At 50.5% G+C, this 20,662-nt stretch overlaps 1 protein-coding gene and 2 long non-coding RNA genes across 5 annotated transcripts in view; 1 reads left to right on the forward strand and 2 right to left on the reverse strand.

Moving 5' to 3' along the window:
- Window positions 1-20,662, reverse strand: part of LOC126037534 (electroneutral sodium bicarbonate exchanger 1-like) — a 362,057-nt gene that overhangs the window by 339,219 nt on the left and 2,176 nt on the right. The window contains exon 2 of one of the 2 annotated variants that reach the window (XM_049797882.1): window positions 11,791-11,952. The exons of the other annotated variant lie outside the window; for it this stretch is intronic. Within the exon in view, the coding sequence (XP_049653839.1) occupies window positions 11,791-11,952 (162 nt within the window). The remainder of the gene's footprint in view (window positions 1-11,790; window positions 11,953-20,662) is intronic. 2 annotated transcript variants of the gene reach the window in all.
- The window catches only part of LOC126037539 (uncharacterized), a 97,861-nt gene that overhangs the window by 57,233 nt on the left and 19,966 nt on the right, over window positions 1-20,662 (forward strand). The gene's annotated exons all lie outside the window — the stretch shown is intronic.
- LOC126037537 (uncharacterized) lies at window positions 5,499-7,260 on the reverse strand. 2 transcript variants are annotated; one of them, XR_007505736.1, is made up of 3 exons: window positions 7,167-7,260; window positions 6,541-6,645; window positions 5,499-6,270 (listed from the first exon to the last, which is right to left on the reverse strand). It is a non-coding gene; the product is annotated as an uncharacterized LOC126037537 (long non-coding RNA). The 2 variants fall into 2 exon arrangements; XR_007505737.1 differs by having other exon boundaries at window positions 7,120-7,260.

Raw genomic sequence — 20,662 nt, forward strand, 5'->3', positions numbered from 1 at the left:
GGAGTCAGTGCTGGGGTCAATGATGATGGGCTCAGTGCTGGGGTCAATGATGGGGTCAGTGACGGGTCAGGGATGGTCAGTGAGGGGCTGGGGGCCACTTGTCTGGGAGGTCCAGCCGTGGGGTGGGCGCAGTGATCAGCTGGGTGGTGCCGTTCAGGTTTGTGCAGCCTGTGCGGGTGTAGCGTGGTTTGGAGTGATGGGGGGGTGCAGGCAGGGTGGGCTGCGCTGTGCAGGGGTGCAGTCTGTTTTGGGTGCTGGGGGAGGTGCCCTGGACAGACGTGTCATTCATGCTGGGGAAGCAGAACCAGGCGCTGGTGAGCCGGTGCAGCGGTTCCTCCTGCGCAACATTCTTAGGAAAACTCTCCTTTTTCTTTCCTTTTCCTTGCTCCTTCGCTTCCAGATCTCCGTGGTCGCAGTTTGTGCTGCCTCACCTCCAGCACAGCGTGCAGAATGAAACGACGGTCACAGAATTCGTCCTCCTGGGGTTCTGCAGCACCCCAGCCCTGCAGCGCTGCCTCTTTGGCCTTTTCTCTGCCCTCTGCTCTGCCACTCTGATGGGAAACGCACTTGTCTTTCTGCTTATCTGCCTGGACTACTGCCTCCCCATGTACTTCTTCCTCTGCCACCTCTCCATCGCGGACATCTGCTACGCCTCCAGCAATGTCCCCCGTATGCTAAGGAGCCTCCTTGGACAAGGCAGAACCCCCTCCTTTGCTGGGTGTGGGGCACAGAGCCATCTTTATTTAATCTTTGCACTTACGGCGTGCGTGCTGCTGGCCATCATGTCTCACGTTCGCTATGTGGCAATCTGCCGTCCCCTGTGCTATGCCCTCATCGTGATCTGGAGGCTGCGCCTCACCCTTGCCACGGTTTTGTGGGCTTTGGTGTTTGTATTTGGTACACTGCAAGCCTCTCTGGCTTTACACCTGCCTTTCTGTGGCCCCTGCGAGGTTGTCCACTTCTCCTGTGAAATTCTTGCTGTCTCAAAGCTGGCCTGCCCTGCCGCTCCTGCCAATAAAGTCCTGATCTTTGCTGTTTGTGTGTGCTTCTTCCTCTTCCCTTTAGCCCTAATCCCGATTTGCTCCCTGGACAGCCTGGCCACCGATCTGCGCATCCGCTCTGTGCCAGGATGGCACGAAACCACCTCCACCTGTGGCTCCCACCCGACCGTGGTGGGTGTCTTTTATGGAAACGCCATCTTCGTGTACGCGGGGCCCGGGAGCGGTAACTCCTCTGGGAGGGAGAAAGTTCTTTCCCTTTTCTACAGTCTCGTCAGCCCCAGTTTGAACCCCGTCATTGACAGTCGGAGGAACAAGCAGGTGAAGGAAGCCTTGCTGAAGCTTCAGAGAAGGAAGAGGGTCTTTCATTCCCTCTAGCTGGCGCTCTAGGCTTTCACCTGTCTCCTGTCTTTCTGCTCTTTCTTCTTGAGCTCTTGCAGTATTTCTCACGGAATGTTAAGTGGTTAAAAGTGTCCTCGTTTCAGCTTGGATAGAGTTAACTGTCTTCCTAGTAGCTGGTACAGTGCTATGTTTTGAGTTCAGTATGCAAAGAACCTTGATAACACTGATGTTTGCAGTTGTTGCCGAGGAGTGTTTAGACTAAAGTCAAGGATTTTTCAGCTTCTCATGCCCAGCCAGCGAGAAAGCTGGAGTTGGCACAGAACACAGCCAGGGCACCTGACCCAAACTGGCCAACAGGGTATTCCATACCATGCGACATCCCATCTAGTATAGGAACTGGGGAGTGGGGGGGGAATCGCTGCTCGGGGACTAGCTGGGTGTCGATTGGTGGGTGGTGAGCGATTGCACTGCGCATCATTTGTACATTCCGATCCTTTTATTATTGCTGTTGTCATTTTATTAGTATTATCATTATTAGTTTCTTCCTTTCTGTTCTATTAAACCGTGCTTATCTCAACCCACGAGTTTTACTTCTTTTTCCGGATTTTCTCCCCCATCCCACTGGGTGGGGGGGGAGTGAGTGAGCGGCTGGGTGGTGCTTAGTTGCTGGCTGGGGTTAAACCACGACAGAGACAGAGTCACAGCAGCACAGAATGGATGCTGAAAGAGACCTCTAGAGATCATCCAGCCCACCTCGGCTGCTCGAGCAGGGCCAGCTGCAGCAGGCTGTGAGTCTGCTTCTCGAAGGTTCTATTGGCTGCGTTGCTCCCAGGTTGTGGAGCTCGCATGGGAAATGGGCAATGAAGAGGGATGAAGTTTTCAGGCACTTTCTGGCCGGTGCAGTGATTTTTATTTTTTTTTTCCCTTCTGATTTTTTCTCCCCACTTCCTGGTCTTGCGGCTGCCCAAGGCACAGCCAGACAAGCGGAGGAGGGTCCCTGCCTGGCCTGCAGCTCCCTCCCTCGCCATTCTTGGGGTGATTTGGGGTTATGTTGCTGTGTCAGTGAGGCAAAGCTGGGCTCTTGGGGGCTGAGGTCAGTGGGACCCGAGGAAGGCCGTGATGGTCTTGAGGCTTTGAAGGGCTGTGCACCGAGCCCTGTCCCCGCTGGAGGGGACCCTGGTGGTGTTCAAGACGAAGGCCTTGCAGCCCTTGTTGTCGTGTGTGCCCGTGTCCGCCCCGGCCCCCAAGGTCTGTCGTTGTCGCAGGGGCTCTGTGCTGCTTTCTGCGTGGGGCCGTGTCCGTGAGTCCTGCAGGGACCTGTCTGTCCTGGCTTCCCCACCAAAGGGCTGCTTCCCCTGGGGAAGGGGAGAGGGGAGTTGTTCCCGTTCCCACCCCCCCACCATCGCCTGCCCAGCTGGTGGAGACTGGGCCCTGGGGGTGGCTGGGTTCCCCTCGTGGCTTGCTGGCTCAGATTTGGGGCTCAGTGGGGCTTTTGCACCTCTTGGGGGCTGTTTCTTGGGGTCCCCTGTGCTCCCTCCCCGTCCCACACAGGCACCGAGCAGTTCTGGAGAAGGAGCTTTTAATTAAAAAGACAAGAGAAAAGGTCCCATCCAAGCTGGTCTAACCCCTCCCTAGCCACCCCCGCCCACCCCCCCTGCCATATACCCCACCCCTCCTCTCCCACCCCCCCCACTGCCCCCATCTCCATCCCTCTCACCCCTGTCTAATCCCCCCCCCCCACACACACCCTCACGTTGGCTGCCAGAGCCCTGCGCTTGCTGGGTGCCATTGGCAAGGAGCTCTGCGCCTGCCTCTTCCTCCGCTTGCCTGCCGTGGCAGGTGGGGACGGTGGCAGGTCCATCCCCGCACCCTGCCACAGCTCCTGGGGCTCCATCCCGCTGCCGTTGACTATTTTGAGGCTCAGCATGGCGTCGCTGAGCTCGGGGATGCAGTAGTCGGGGGTGAGCATCTCCTCAGGCAGTGAGAGCGAGCTGAAGTCGTGGTCGGGGGTGTCTGTGCTGGTGCCAGCAGCATCCTCAGGCACGGAACCTCTGCTGGGAGCATCCTGGCTGACCCCCACTCTATCCAGGGCGCAACCGAAGAGCCTTAGGGCCTCTTCCAGGAGCATCTCCTCGGACACTGCAAGGTCGCCAGCAGTGTCCCCAAGGGCTTCGTTGTTGGCGGCAGCGCAGGGGCTGGTGTGGACATCGCTGCCCAGGGGTGCCCCCACAGGGGTGGCCGTGCTGGCGATGTTTACCTGTGCCAGCTGCCCCTTGATGTGCTGGTAGCCAGGGATGGACACTGGCAGCTCCAGAGAGTCTGGGGCCACCCCACTCCTCTGGTTTTTGTAGGGTGTGAGGTATCATGGTTGGCCCTGGGGGGCCCCGCAGCCCCCGGCACCCCACAGGGCAGCACCCGGCAGAGAAGTGGCGCCTTGGCCGAGCGTGGGGGTGGCCGGTGGAGGCAGGTCAGTGGTTGTCCACGGGATGCGGAAGACCCGGGGGTCAAAGAGGCAGCCACATGGAGCCCTCTGCAGACCTGTGTGGGTGAGGGGGGAGCCGTGCAGGGCCGGGGGGACTGTCCAGGGGCACCCGCCGAGCCGGCACCGATGGCTGACATCCCCCAGCTCTGGGCCAGGGGCGTGGGGAGCTTGTGGCCGTGGCGATCCCCACGGGGTGAGCCGCTGTGCCGGTGGGACGGGGTTGCAAATCGGGGAGGAGACTCGCATCTAGGAGGTGAAAGGGGAGAGGTGGCCCCAAATATTTGGGGAATTCTCTGCAGATGGGCTGCAAGATTCTCTGCGGGTGCAAATGCTCTTGGCTTTCAACAGTATTTTTCCGGTGGGGGAAGAAGAACAAGTTGATTCACCTGAGCCGAGTGGGCACCAAGCTGCAGCCGCAGCCTCCTTGCGCCAGATGGCAAATGCGTTTGTGACCGTTGCCCGCGCTTCTGTTCGCTGCGTTGACCAGAGCGAGGCAGAAATAGGAAAAAGGACCTCGAGGGCGCGAAGGAAGGTCACGCGGTGTCGCTCGGTGGCACGCTTTCCCCCAGCCCTCGCTCCAGTAGTGCTGTCAGGTCTTTCAGTCTCCTGCTGGGAAAAGCAGCAGCTCTGGATCCCCCTGGGAGGGGGCGGCCCTTTCCCTGGGTGCGTGACACCCCGGAGGAGACGGTACCCGCCGCCACGTGCTCCCAGAAAAGGACTGGATTCTGCCCAACGTCCGGTGTCGGGGCGCTGGGGCTGTTTGCGCTCTACGGGATCCCAGGGATGGGGTTAGTACATCCCCTCCTCGTGCTTGGAGGATTCGGCGCTAGCAAGGACACCCCAAGGGTACCAAGGACACAGGCCTCTCGCTCCCGCTGTGTGAACAGTGTGTGGCCTGGGGGAGTCGGGACAACTGCCGTGAACCGGAGGCCAAAGATATCTCCTGGCCTGTATCCTGGTAATCAAAGAGATTGCGCTCTGTTCGTGAGGCACCTCTGGCTGCAAGATTGTGCAAGGCCATGTGCTGCGTGACTTGTGGCAGGGACCGATGCTGGGGGCGTGAAGGCAAGCGCGCTTCTAAAAGCATAAAACTCCGTTTCATTTCAGAGCGCAGCTGAGCCACCCCGCTCCTCAAGACTCTGCCATCTGCACCGCTGTGGCTGGGACCGGGCAGTGCTGCACATCCCAAAGGCCACCAAGTCACACCCGTGTCCCTGCTTTTCCGGGAGCTTCTGCGATGCGAGCGATGTTCTGGGGGCTGATCTCTTGGACTACAGCTACCCCGTCCCTGACCGGCAGCTGGCCAGGAGGGTTGTGTCCAGGGTGGAATTCCACCTCTCTGACAAGAACCTGGCCAAGGATGCTTTCCTCCTGAAACATGTCCAGAAGAACAAGATGGGCTTCGTCAGCATCAAACTGCTGACGTCCTTGAAGAAGGTAGGCAGCGCGTTGCGTTGGCCAGCCGAGGTGGGAAGTGGCCTCCATGTGGAAGACGCCTGGATGTCTGGGTGTGTGGGTGTGCTCTGGCTGTCTGCCATGGCCAAAACACTGCTGTGTTATCAACAGCTTTCTAGCTACCAGTACAGAGCACAGCACTACGAGGGCTGCTGTCAGGTAAAGGAACTCCAACTCATCCAGATCCAATACAGAAGGAAAGTGGAGAAACAACAGAGGGAGCAGCCCAGGGACACAGAGCCCCAGGTCTCATCTGGCCGCTCCTGTGACCATACGGTGTATGCAAAATCAAATACCTGAAGTGCTCCCTTAGATGCAGTTTACAGCCAGGGGACAAGAAGGTGGCAGTTCTGCATTTTGCAGCTCCCAGGCTGGTGGCAGAGCCAAAGCAAAAAAAACAAACCCAAAACCAAACCAACCAAGAGAGGTAAAACTGGAGCGCAGGGAGCAAATGCTTTTCTTTCACCTTAGGCCAACTGCTTGGACGCTCTCTATGCTGCCCTGCCACAGAGGGCATCCCTCTCGTACCAGTAAGAGACATAAGAGTGAATTAAAGCCAGGACCCCAAACCAGACCAAAAACCCGGTTGTGATCAAGAAGAAAGTGGAGAATGCATCAAATATAACAGAAAATTATTTTGGACATTCCCAGTTTACATTTGAAAAAAAGAGAAAAAAAAAGAGGAGGAATTAGGTATTAAAAGAAGAGCACTGAATGATAAAGCCATAGCAGTCCCTCTACCACTACAAACCCACACCCCCCCACACACGTACGCACACAGACTTAACACCACCAAACTCCCCTTGACTGTGACGTTCACCTCAGCTTGCTGGTCTAGAGATACTGAATGCCTGAAGCACACCAAGGATAACTGAAAACATCTGCATGGCTTTAATGGGAATCCTCCAACTGAAACAAAGCACTTTCTCCCTCTGTCTGCGTTGGCACATCCCCGAGTCACGCTCTCACTCCTCTCCTTCAAAGTCAAGATTCCTAAACGGGAAAAGCGGGAGTGGGGAAAGGCGAAGGGAAGAGAAAAAGAGGGAGAGCATCATCAGTGGAAGACCTGCCAGCTGCTGCTCATTCAGCCCTGTTTGGGGGACCACCCCAGCAGAGAGGAGCTGGTTTGCATGCCACGGTCCTCACTGCCTGTTCCCAGGGAAAGGCCGTTTGCTCAGCCTTGCCGGCCAAAGCGTGGGAAAAGCGTAGGTGTGCGCCGTCGCTTGCTGAGGAGCACGGTCACGATCACATGCAATCCTTTACCTTTTTCCTCCCTGGATTCAAAGGGTTTCTGTCTTCAAAGTGAGAGCCTTCCATATGGTCGTTTGTGACATTTCATCCAGGATAACAATCTCAGAAGGATCAGTCCTGCAATAAATATTTTACATAGCAATCCGTGATTATGGGAACTGATGCCACCAAGGGCATTAGCATCAGCAAGAGGAACAGCGGAGCCCCGAGAATCAAAGCTCTGCATAACCGTGGGAGGTTTTGCTGGATGAGGAGTTTTGGGAGGCAAGCCGGGGAGCTGCAGAGCAACAGCTCTGTGCAAAGGCTCTTGCTGGGGCTTAGCCCCGGTCCGGGTTCCTAAGCCACTGCTGGTACAGATCACGCCTGCAACTCCTCATGTGTTAAGTATGAGGATCTCCAGCTACCGTAAAAGCACTGATGAGGCAAGGTTTGGGGGTCAAACGCGAGTGCTGCAGCCACTCTGCTTGCGGTCAGAGCCTTGCAATCACTTCCTGCAGCCCTGCCCCCGAATTCGATTTTCCCACCAAGCTGCCTGCTGGTTTCTGTGGGATGCCCCACAAAGAGGCAAGTGGAGAAAACTCTGCCAAACACCTTCAAGCTAATCTTGCCGGGGGTCCTGGCGCTTGGTGGGGCTTTACCCGTCACTGCTTTGCTTTGGGATATCCACGTCACTGGTCTTCCCCACGTTCAGCTGAACTGAACTTGCAGCAGCAGCAGCTTCCATGGCCCTCCTGGACTCCTGATGTAAAAAAGGGACAAATCACGTTCTCTGTCTTTGATCAAAGTGGAGATAAGCTGAATGCCCAGCACAAACTTAGCAGTCTGCCCTCCGCTTCTGCCCCTTGGCAGCTATAGGTATTAGTGCAGCAGGGGAGAAACCGTTCACTCCAAAGATTTCGGGGCAGGGGGACTGTGTGTTCAAAACATGATAATGAGCAAGTCTTGCCAGCAGCAGCAGCCACAGCAGCATCTAATAATAATCATCATAATGATAATGACCTTTGTGAAAAACGACTCGTTTTAAAAATTACACCTGTATTCAAGCGTTCAGCTCACTGCTACTTGAGGAAACAAAGGTTACAAAAGTTACAGGCTATTGGGATCTATTTCGATTGAGTGCTGATCTTCCCCCAACATTTCCAGACAAGCTGTAAGAGAAACAGGCAATCTCACAGACACACGGAGATGTCCAGCCCCGAGGACACAGCAAGCCTTACCTCTTCTTCTTCTCCAGCTTCATTTCTGGCATCGTCCAACTTCTTCTTCCTTTCTGGCATAAGGTCATCCAGAAAGCTGAGCTCTCGCTTTGAGAAGCAGAAATCCATCGCTTTCCGGACAAATACGAGAGCCAAAACCTTCATGAATAAGAGGGAAGATGCGGTGAGCTCAGAGACGATGCCACCTCTCACAACAACGCTGCAAACACCCCGCTGCTGAGCGGTGGCAGCTCTTACCATCATGGGAAAGATGATGGCGGCACGGGACACCTTGATGGTCCAGAGCAGGACGAGGCAGGTCAGCTGGATCGCCGTGAAGAAATGCACCTTTCGCAAGGGCACGTGCCGCAGGTAGATGAAATCCGGCTGGTGTTTCGCCGGCATCCAAAACAGCTTCAAGCGATCAAAGAACTGCGAAATAAAAGGGAAAGGTTGCCACCTTGGGACTGCGGCAAGTTTCTGGCCCTCTCAAGACGTGGAGGCACTTTGCAGCATCTCGCTTGCCGTCAGAACTCCTGGATCCCACCGCATTCCTCCTGGGAGCAGCACCCATTTTCCCTTCGCTCCATCTAGCAACCGGCTTGCCCCTGAGAGCTGCCCACCAAACGGCAACTATACCATGCCATTCCATTATTAGCATTTCTCGGCCCACTGAATCCCCCCGCGAGGATTTCCACCAGTGGTAGAAACTGCCTTCCCTTTGCACCAAATTCCCCCGCTTTTCACGTAACCAAACACTGACCTGCCCTAAACCCTGCAACAGAGAGCGCTGAACTTGCCTGGTCCTCCCAGCCCTCTATACCTCCTGTGCCTCCACCAATCTCTTTCTTACACAAAAGAGTTTCATTGCTTGCTCTGCGAGAAGTTTTTCCCATGCCACTGCTTTTTTCCCTGCTGCTACAGAGACAAAATACCAGGGAGCCGACATGCTGCACGCTGTAAAAGAGTCCGTACCTGAATTCCTCTGAGCGACGACACACCCATGTAGAGAAAGACGCCATAAAGCACAGGCATTGGTATAAACTGGGGGGGGAGGGGAAGAAAAAAAAAAGAAAGAATGCAATCGTTTCTTTTTCTGTATTGCATTTTCAGTATTACCACCCTCTTCCACAGGCACTGCCTAAAATTGCTTGAAGCTTTCCAGCTTCCATTCAGGCTTAGAGATGGGTCAGATATTAACCATTGTTTTGCCATTTTGTGCGCACGAGTGAGCTAAGGCTCTGCTTTAGGCTGAACTTGGGAGTTATCTCTCCTCAGAATAATCCTATTTTCCAGAAAGGTTGGAGGAAAATAGGCGATTTCACCCGTGCTACCCTATGCCGCATTCTCTGGCGGTAGAAGAAACACTTCTGCCTATTCTTGGGGCAACAGGCAAAGGCCACAGGCCTCCTTTTAGCCTAGAGACGAGATTACTTTGTGGGAGGAACGTGCAAGGAAGACCACGGGGATGACCTCAGTGTGTTTAGCTCCTGGGAACGGCTGCTCCGCGGCATTTGGGGAGCAAATTGCAGCCACTAAAGGGCTGCCTGTTTGAAACAGAGCAGATGTGCTCGTCTGAATATGCTCAACTGTAACCCATAAACATGGGTGGGCCTGAAAGACACCCAAAAATTCAAACAGTTGCGTTGCTCGCTCGCCTCGAGCACACCAAACAGGGGCCTGAAGGGCTGCAAAACCTAACCGAGGCTGGTTCCCACCGTGGGTCAAGCCCCAAGGGTTGGGACCACCTCCTCCTCCTCTGCTCCACAACTAACTACTCAGGCCTGCAGAGAAGGGACTGTTTTTCTGTAACCTCCAACAAGCTCGCGGTTGTTGGGTGGTTTGCATTTTCCTCTCAACTTTAACACAGAAGTGAAGAAGACGGAGCAGCCCATGAACACAAAGATCAGCAAGCCAGTGACTCTCTGCTCTCGTATCCCCAGAAACTTGGGTTGTTCTCCTGGAGCTGAGCAGTCAGACTCTACTTTGAGGCTATTCACGTGGGTGATGGACAGGACGGTCGCAGCCACAAACCAGGGCAGCCCCATCACAGAGCACACCCCGAGCATCACGGCCACCACAAAAAGGTCCAGGTGGTACCCGCATCCTTTCTGCAGGCAGGAAAACAAGAAACAGAGCATCCCATAGCACAAGAGCAAGGATAACGTCGCAAGTCAGACTCAAACCCTGCTCGAGCACAAGTCAACTTCTTCAGAATTCAAAACAAGAAATGGAAACAAGCAAGGGTGTATGCAGGCTTTGCACAAGCACCTGGCATGAAAATCTGGCAGGAGTTCAGACACAATGGATATGCAGAGCTTGTGCATTAAATACTTCTCCAAAAAACAACAAGCCACAACCCAAAAGCACCAAACCATTTTTTCCACTCACAAAGAAAACTGTACCACTTGCAAGGAAGGTGTGACTCTGAGTTATCCCTGGCAGCGCATCAAAACAATTCATTCCCCACACCTGCTGCTGCTGCCATTTTAAAACAAAAACGCAGTTCTCTATTGCTCCAAGATTAATTTGCTCCTCCAAAAGGTTGCTCATCTGAACTGCCCTGTCACTTGCTCCCTGCATCATCGTTAATCCAGGAGAGCATCCTGCCACGCAGCCTGACCTTGTCCCAAACCAATGCCTTCAGAAAGCATCGGGAATAAGAGCTTCCCCCCAGACCTGCAGCCCAGAAGGGGCTGGAGTCATCTCTCGCAGGCCCTTACCTTCAGCTTGTGCTCCTTCCTGTTCACAATAACGGCACTGATCTGATGGTCCATGAATATCAAGATGGTGCAGAGCAGAGCTGGGACGAGCGCAGCCAACACCGTCCACCAAGGGTTGGGTCCTATGGGGTTGATGAACCACCCGCGGTCGTCTCTGGTAGGCTGCAACAAAGCCCACACATCAGCATTGTCTCCCAGCCCAGGCACTCCACTGGCTTTCATTTTCCCCTCCCTCCTTGCGTCAGAGCACCTCCCAGCCCTGGCTTCATGTCCCCCTCTCCCGGGGGCTTCAGCAGTGCCAGTCTCCTCCTTGCAAGCAGCTCTAGATACTTCCCCTGTAGGTATCTAGTTTTGGGGCCATCTTCTCGTTTCCAGGAGGAAGCAAGGCACTTGGAGGTGGAAGAGGAGATGGTCACACCACCAGCATCTCCTCCAGACTCAGCCCTGCCCTGCCCCGGCATCACCTTGTGGCACCCCCACGTGCCAAAACACCCTGTTACCTTGAACTCATGGGGGACCTGGAGCTTCGGCGATGGGATCCCAACCACAAAGTCAAGGAGCACCATGATGACGATGGTGAGGAAAACAGCAAAGCCGCTCACTGTGGACCGTACCTGGGGCGAGAAACCAGAGGTGAGAGGGGCATGGCAAACAGGGCCGTAAGGTGAGATGCAAGAGTTGCAGACATCCACAACATTAAGGCTGCTTAACCAAATCCCACCACCCCTCTGAGCACATGCAGCCTGATCCCTTGCTTAGATACTGCTGCTGTGTTTGTCCCTGTGAGATCTGGGGTCAGACAATAAAAAAAAGCTTAACTAGGCCAACAAGGGTTGGTTTAAGTCAAAATCTAAAAATAATAATAATAATATTAAAAATAAGAAAACACATGTCTGCCACTACAGCTACGCTCACAGCTACAATGGCAACAAGGCACTGAGGCATCCTTTAGTCCTCAAAAGGAAGCTCCTCATTCGAATCTACTTTCCGCTCGTGCACATAATGCGCAGAAGGTAGGGGAAAAAAAACAAACCGAAAACCCCAACCCCCAAAACTTTGGGAAACCTGACTTCCTACTACCTGAGGAGAAGAAAAAAAATAAAAAAAAAATCAAACCCCAAAAATCTTCAATCTGGGGCAGGTCACGAGGCAGGTGGGAAACGCTACGATGATTTTGCACTCATGGAAATGAGTGTGGGACATCCAAGCTCTTGGAGAGCTTGGCCTGCAAGGCCAACGTTTCCCAGCTTGACCAAGGCAGGGCAAATACTGCTTAGTGCTCCAGGAAAGCCATTTTGGGAAACGAGTGCGGAGATGGACGCTGGCCACCTCCTTCTACTTACTCTGGTTGGAAAGTAGCGGCTGGTTTTAAACTTCTTCAAGAAGCTTGACAGGGCAAAGGTGGCAAAGAAGAGGATGCAGCACCAGAAGAATACATCAGGGGTGTAGGGGCCGTCGCGTCCACAGGCAGGTCCTTGAAACTCCCCACGCAAATACTGACATTTCTGGAGAAACAGAGCGTCAGGACACAAAGGCAGTGCACGTGCGGCAGGGAAACCTCGCATAGCTAGGGGGTTTTGAGGATCTTGGTCCAAGATCCACAACCCTGTAACTGCTCCTGCCAATGGAGATTTATATTTAATGAGCAGCAGCAGCTGAACAAGTGACACATCGAACTACACAGCGGAGAAATGAGATGTGAGGAGACACCATACGCTAGTAACACATTACAAGAAACACTCATCCAGGTGACACTCTTCCATCAGTTGCTTGCATTCATAGCACTGTGTTTCCTTAACTGCATCTGGCTTCAGTCCTCACATCTTCCCGCAAAAAACAACATGCCAGGCTCTCCCAACCCTGTGAAGAAAACCTCATCAGCTTTCCTAACTAAAAAGTAATTCTTTTAAAAATTATTTTTAAACCTGAAAAGGACTAGGATTCACAGGACTAGCATCATTACATTCACTTCACAGTCCTCCTCAAAATGGGAGAACAAAAGATAATTGACATGACAAACGCCACAGTTACAGACGTTCCTTCCTGGGGGTGCAGTTCGCACACCTAGGAGCTCATGCATGCACGAATGGGTGACGCCAGGCAGCAGCCTTCTTACGTGCCTCTGACCTCAGGAAGAAACAGATAGCATGAATACTTTTACTCCATTTGCATCCTGAGGACCAGAGATGAAGCCCAAGATTTGCCTAGATGACACAGTCAGTTCCTTTAAGGGATGAAATTGTTCGTTTGAGTTTGGCTTCAAGGACTCCCACAGCTGGCGATTAACTAAGAGGTATGCTACAGCGAGGAGCCCGACACACAGACTGCAGGACAACTCATCACGCCAGGCCTCTGAGCTTGCAGTTCTCCGCAGGGCCCGGTGCTGCCTGAGCAGGTGGATGGACTTCCCAGTTCCAGAAATACAAGCTCGTGAATCAAACCCTCCTCAAGCACGCAGGCAAAACTGGCTGCGCTTTAGCGAAGCAAACCAACAACGAGGCTTCCTTTGTTTGGGTGCCTCCAGTCTGACGATGCTCTGGGCTACTTTCTCTTCCTGGCAGCAACAGGAATAAGTTGCTCTCATACCTACCAGCTTCTGACAGAGAAAGAGGATGATCTCGTTCTTGCCTGCTAGGACCAGGGGTGGCAATAACGCAGTCTGCCGAGACTGGAAGGGGATGCCTTGGAGGCGGAAACACGCGGGTGTTCATTACTCCTGGGCACTCGGAATCACGGGAGGAGATGATGCCGAAGGGCCTGATCCGATTCACAAACTGACGCACCTTAGGACTGAAAAGGCTTCTCCTTCCACTAACTTACTTTTCTCTGCAACAACAGCCTCAGGAGAGTAACTTCTCCGTAACCCTTTACACTACAGCAACTACAATACTTAATCCTAATGTACCTTACAAGAAAACTACTGCGGTCTTCTCTACTAGAGGGCCAACGCTGCTGCGCCTGTAAGGAGCGCTTTACATTTTATTAACCTTTTGAAACAACGCACTAGCTTTCCTTGCAATCGCATTACGTGGGCTTCCTGGGACTTTATATATGCACGTTCGTTTTCTCTGGCTAAATCAGATTTGGAACGCAGGGGTGGCCATCTGAAAACACTGCAAAACATTCTTTTTACATACATCAGTTCTCTGGTGAAGGCAACAACTGAGGAGGATCTTCAGCTAATGTAAAACTGCGAAGCTCAGAGGAGTCGTACTCCAGCTAAAGATCTGCGCACTACTAGGCAGGAATGTCAAATTAAGCAATGCCCAACAGATACAAGTCATTGGACCTTTTCTTTTACAAGTAGGAAAGAAAGGGTACACAGAAAGATAGTGGTCTGTAGAAAATGCATGTAAATCATCAAGATTTCCAAGGATTACTCGAATCGCTTCCTGGAGAGGCCAAAACAAGAAAGGAAGGAAGAATATTAACAAGATAGCCACAATCCCACTGCCAAGTACAGTTTTCAGGCTTGGGAAAAAAAAAATAACATTACAGTTTGCAGGAGTCATGGAAGAGCAGGTTCCAGATATTTTGCTTTTCCTCCTCCCCTTCTTCCCCCTGCTCCCTCCCATCACCTTAGAGCACGCTGCCCTAACAGATTCACAGAAACTGAAGTGAACGAATATCTTAACCCTGAATTAACATAGAAGCAATACTATGGAGAGTGGAGGTGTGCTTTTAAATTTAACAAGTTCTACATTTAAGAAGCCTCCTCCTTGCCAGCACAACACATGCAAGTATTGACCTGTTTCAAAAATAAACATATTCCCCTTTTTCGGAATATTGACCCAATTCAGTTACAAAGGAACTGTAATTCAGCCCCAACAAACTCCTGCTTTATAAACGGGAAACTTTTTCTAGGAATACCTTTTGTTGGGAAGTGGCTTGCTGAAAAAGGACATGGGCCTGTGGAAAAGTTGTGCGAGCAGAGTTCTGTGTGAAAGAATGTCAGTTTGAGCAACAAGACTAGGCCTTGGCTGAAAATAGCTGGCTTTACTGATATTGGGAGAAAAACAACAGCTGGTCTCGCTGTTATCAGGAGAAAGACAGGGACGGTGTGACCTTGGCGTAACTTCACAAGTAACTTTTGAAGAAGTTCTCATGAGAAAGTTACTGAACACGCGTAGCTGCCAACCACAAGTGGGTGTGTTTTAGTAATGAATAAACATTAGCAATGTACCAATCATATTAGGACTAGTAGGCATAATTATCGCAAACTGTATAAATATGAGCTATCCGTGCAAATAAAGTTGAATCACTTCTATCACTCATATTGGGTCGACTTATGTGCATTCCTCCGCCGCTCCAACAAATGGCGCCCGAACGGGGACCGAAGAAAGGGGAATTGGAGCGACGGACACTGAGAAGCACCGGTAGCAGCGACCGGGGGGCAAAAGATTAACCGAACGCTGATCGTCTTGGTTGGTGTGTTAACTCTCGTGCCTGGACCGTCCAAAAGGGGTTCGCCGTCAGTGAGGGCTACTGGAAAAAGGCTGCAAAGACTTTTTAACCGAGGTGCCTTAATCAAGGTAGCACCCAGGAGTATCAAGAAGCCGGCCGGCAATGGATCAAGAGGTAGCCCTAAAATTATTACAATGCTTTTTAGAAAAGCGGGGAGTAAACTGCATTAAGCAAATTTCGGGGTTAGTCACGCTGGGTCGCGTTAAGGGATGCTTTAAGAATCCGGATTTATTATTTAAGGAGAGTGAATGGCGTAGATTAGGAGACGTATTATGGGATATGGTAACTGATGATGATAAATCAGCTAAAAAACTAATGAAGCAAGGACAGAAACCTTTCAATTAGTGTGGGTACAGCTTTTGAGCTTAGTACCTGGAATGCTATCGGAACCTCCCTATGGGATGAAATTAGTGACGGGTCTAAAGAAGTTAAAGATCTTGTAACTTTACGGAAATTGATTAAGACAACTCTGTAAGAAATGAAAGCAGATCGTAAAGCGTCTGCGTCTGCTTTTGCTGCTCTCTCTCTCCAACCGCAAGCGAAAGGGAAAAGCGGGGAGAAAAACATAATGCAGCGAGAGAGACTTTTTGGAGCTTGTTCGCCTACTCTCGTGCCCTTGACTTCTGCTCCACTCCCTGGGACTGCCGATATTAATCAGCCATCCGACAGTTCCCAAGCCTCCCTAACCGTACGATTAAAGGAAACCCTACAGAATCAGGGAGTGAGTAAAAATCTGCCTACGAAAAACCAGCCCTCAGATACCACCGTTCAACATGAACAAATTATACCTAGCATACACCCTGATTCAAATAATGCAAACAAGGACTTGGCTACTCTAATAATAGAACAAAAAGAGACAATGTTAGAATTGTTAAAGGAAATGGGGAAAAGAGACGGGGAAACCAACCGCACCCGTGACAGACGCGGAGCCGCCTGTAATAGCCGCTGCAGAAGAAAGGCAGAGACATTGGAGGGGTGTAATAACAGATGCCATTATAGAAGGGACTATGGTCTAAGCATTCCCAGTTATTGCATCAAATGGACAGAAAAAATGGGAGGTGTTTGACTGGAAGGTCATTGAGAAATTAAGGAATGCTGTGAGTCAGTACGGAATCAAATCTGCGTTAACTCACCAAATACTGCAATTCATTTTTTCTGCTGATACGCTGATACCTCAAGATATTAAACAGCTAGCACAGTTGATTTTGACACCCGCCCGAATGTTAGTGTTTTTCTGGCAGTGGGAGAAGCTCTGTGATAGGGAACAAGCAACATCACGACAACAAACAGATCCCCTATGGGGAGTAACCATGCAGATGCCGATGGGTGCTGGACCCTTCGCATCAGGGAACGCTCAGTTACAATGTGTCACTGAGGTTCATCATCTATCACAGATCTTGGCGTATCAAGCTTTTCTTACCGTACCAGACAATATGTACAGCCATGCTTTTACCCAGGTGAAACAGGAGAATACAATTTATGACCACCCTGACATGAACGAGGGCATGAAAGAAAACACGTTCAAAATACTCGCTTTTGAAAATGCTACTGAAAAGACACGCAAAGCATTGTGTAATTTGCCGAAAAATGCAGACATCGTTGATATGATAGAATACACGGATCAATCAGTGGACTCACAGAAAGTAGCCTATGCTGCCACAGCTCTCCAAGGAGCTACAAAGAAACACAAGGCCAGTAAGACACCCTTGGTCAAGTGTTCTAACTGTGGCAAACGTGGACACATTAGGAGCAAATGTACAGGTACTGTTAACAGTAAGTGCTGCAACAAGTGTAAGAAAGATAACCATACCACCAAGAATACAGGAAGAAGGGAAACTTTACACCGACTGCGAAGGCCCCTCGCGTGACGACGCGAATGCAAGGGGCTTGAGCTGCCAGCCCTCAGGCAGCCTCGCAACCACCAGATCCGCCACCGCAGGAAGCTCCAGAGTGGATGTGGAAACCGCAGTCAACATAAAGGGACCACTGGGGTTTGGACTTAGTGCATTTTTAATGGGGCAATCTTCAACAGCTCTAGAAGGAATTCTGGTGCTCCCAGGGCTTATTGATGCAGATTATTGTGGGACTGTGAAAATTATGATTCATGTTTTAATCCCTCCTGTTTCTATTCCTAAAGGTACCAGAATAGCACAATTAGTTCCATTCAGGTCGTGTGTTCCGAACCCAGGTGAAGTACAACGTGGAGATGGTGGATTCGGCTCCACAGGGAAACCGCAGGTATACTTTGCCATGGACGCAACAAGAGGTAAACCAGAAAAGGTAGTGCAATTGGAAGGGCCCGATGGAGTTGTTGTCAAGAAACCGATGACAATCAATACAGGTGCTGATGTTATGATTATTTCACAATGCATTTGGCCTCCATCATGGCCATCGATCAATCCAAACTTTGGTATTGCAGGGATAGGGGGCACACAAGCCACCTTAGTAAGTCAGCTACCAATTACATTTGTGTTCCCCGATGGTGAACACATTACGACGTGTCCGTATGTCATGACTACCCCAACTGAATTGTTTGGCCTCGTAGGCCATGATTTATTGAGCCAAATGAAGGCAATGTTAGTGACGCATCCTTTTTAGGAGCGGTCACTGAGGGGTAGCCGATTCTGAAAATTAACTGGAAAACAGATGAACCTGTTTGGATTGATCAGTAGCTGCTAAATTCTGAAAGGCTACTAAAAATACAAGGGTTAGTTGAGGACCAGTTGAGAGCGGGACAAGTTGTTCCTTCTACTAGTCCATGGAATACATCAATATTTACCATTCCCAAGAAAAGTGGGAAGCGGAGACTGTTACATGATCTCAGAGCTGTGAATGTGGTGATGCACAGTATGGGAGCCCTGCAGCCAGGTTTGCCATCTCCAGTTATGCTTCCAGAAGAATGGGATTTGTTAATTATAAATCTAAAAGATTGCACCCAGATGGCGCTGAACGGTTCGCCTTTTCGGTACCATCGATTAACAAGGCAGAACCCTATAAGAGATACCATTGGGTCGTGTTACCGCAATGAATGCGCAATTCCCCCACGATGCGTCAGGTGTATGTGGCCTGGGCATCAGAGCCTGTAAGAAAGCAGTTACCTCAGTAACTTGCCACAGGATGAGATTTTAACTCAATTGCAGGACATCTTAAGCCATCGCGGAGTAATAATCACTCCTGAAAAGGTGCAAAAGGCAGCACCTTGGAAGTATTTGGGGTGGCACATAAATGCTAGCAATGTTAAACCTCAGAAGGTTCAAATAACATGAGAAATTTCAATGTTACATGATGTCCAGAAGCTTGTGGGAGATATCCAGTGGGTGCGGAATCTTTGCGGTATCACTAATGGCAATATGACCCCTCTGGTAGAACTCTTGGGTATGAGAACACTGTGCAGATGAGAAACGGGAAATGACAGAGTTGACCAATTGGTTGCAGCGCCACGGGAGCCTCCTCCAGGGAATCGTTTTCAACAAAGCACGGCAATCGCATGCGTTCTTGCACCAACCCGCTAGGATGTTAGCAAAGCAATTTGACTTACCACTTACTGATGCCCAAGGTATCGTTAAAGCATGCCCTGATTGTCAAAAGGAAGGGCTCGGCTTGGGCTGTGGGGTTAACCGACGAGGTCTTTTGCCATTGCAGTTGTGGCAAATGGATTTCACCCATGTCATGTGGTTTGGTGCAAAGCGTTCTGTGCATGTGTGTATTGATACCTATCCTGCTGCCATGTGGGCCACGGCACGAACTGGAGAAAAGGCCTTACATATTGAATGACATCTTCACGCTTCTTTTGCAGTACTGGGTGTGCCTCAAGAAATTAAGATGGACAACGGCCCAGCCTATGGTTCTACACGATTTGCTCGATTTTGTAATTTGTGGGGAATTCACCACGGTACCGGTATTCCACATCTTCCCACAGGACAGGCTATTGTCGAATGGGCCAACCAAACCCTAAAAGAACATGCTGCAAAAACAAAAGGGGGGAACCCAGGGCTTACTCCCAGAGGAACGATTGGCCAAAGCCTTATTTGTGCTAAATTATCTTAGATTGACAGGTGATCACAAAGACCCACCAATGGTAGTGCATCATGTTCTTTTACAGGCAGAAAGGACGCAACAAAGTACAGGAATCATGGTAATGTCTAAGGACCCAGAATCCAGGAAATGGTGCAGATCAGCAGAAGTAAAACTTACTGGGAGATCCTGGCTAAGTGGGACAAGCCATGGCTTCGCACTGATGCTGGACCCGGAATTGTTCCAATGGCGACTGGCACGGCACCGGCGGGTGCTGGAGCCACTGATCTGACAGATTCTAACTAATAGAGTATTACTAGTGGACACGGAGTCCTTCAGAGAGGTTTTCAGAACAGCGTGCCTTATTGTATATAGAACCTGCTTTAGGTAAAAAGTGTGTAAAGCATAATTTGATTAAACATAGTGTGATTACGGGAAGACAGTGTGGGGTAAAAGTTAGTTAAAGCCAAAATTAGGGGTAAGGTCTATTTCCATTAATAACCTGGGAACGAGGTTGATTGTGTTTCCACAGATACAGGCCCACGATGGACTCCTGTTCGATTTGCATGACCATCATCATCTGGAGCATCATAGATGATGTGGCAATATGAATACTACCTCAGCCAAAAACTAATGTATAGGTCACCTTGGCTAACATAACAGGTCAAGATTCTCTGTGCATCGCAACTGTATCGTAAAGCCCATGAACCAATAGACAAGATGGCTATGACTCGTGCAGCGCGCCTGGCCAGCGAGCGCATGCGTCATAGATTGCAACCGAGGCGGACTTTTGGCACCCGCTGGCCACGTGTGCTAAAACCCGTTCCTCTGCAAATGTATAAATACTGGGATTTTCCGAAGAGCATCGGGCTGGTGTACAGTGAGGCCATCGTTGCCTCTGTGGGGACGCCCACGGAAAGCTGGCACCTACCGATTGCTGGGCTGAGTTCGTGGAGCAAGATGGCACAAGAATGTATAGATGGTTCATTTTCCTCATGGTCTGGGTCATTAGGGGTAACGGGTTGGCTCAAAGAATTATGGGCATTATTGTAGTTACTGTGATTTTAGCTATTGTAATAGTTTTACCTTGTTCAGCTTATTAAGGAAAATGGCATCCCAAGTTATTAAGCAAGCCTGGATTGCTCAAAAACAAAAAGAGGGAGAAAGATTTAAACGGAGACCTACAGTGGATTCAACCTTGTTGTGGTATTACAAATACAGACTTACAGCCGCTGCTGGATTTATTGTGGGGCAGCGGTACCTTAACTTCTACAAGACAACTAAGTGCACCGGGATGGCAAGCCTTGGCAGCAATTGGACAAAAAAACCAAACCAAAACAAAACAAAACAAAACCAAACCACAACAAAAAAAACCCATCACATCCTCCATGTCTGGCAGATACGTTCCTGATTTACCCATAAATTTGAAACCTTATGCTGAGATTGATATCGAACACACTGACTGTAGTAAGCAGCATGACAGTGACACCGGTGATTGATCCACATCGGTTAACACCATGGGACAGTAAGAATGTTTGGGTGTCACTAGCTAAAGCTATTAATCAAACCTCTTTTTGTGTGCTTATGTATTTTATTAGGTATAATGTTGTTTTTACTGTGTTTAATTAATTGTGTTCACAGATCTTTGCAAAGGGCAATACAGCAGGTGTTAAAATTTTACCTCAATCTATATACAAACAAATAGATTGGCTGAAGAAACATACACAAAGATCCAGC

The sequence above is a fragment of the Accipiter gentilis genome, unplaced genomic scaffold (assembly GCF_929443795.1).
Source record: "Accipiter gentilis unplaced genomic scaffold, bAccGen1.1, whole genome shotgun sequence".
Lineage (NCBI taxonomy): Eukaryota > Metazoa > Chordata > Aves > Accipitriformes > Accipitridae > Astur > Astur gentilis.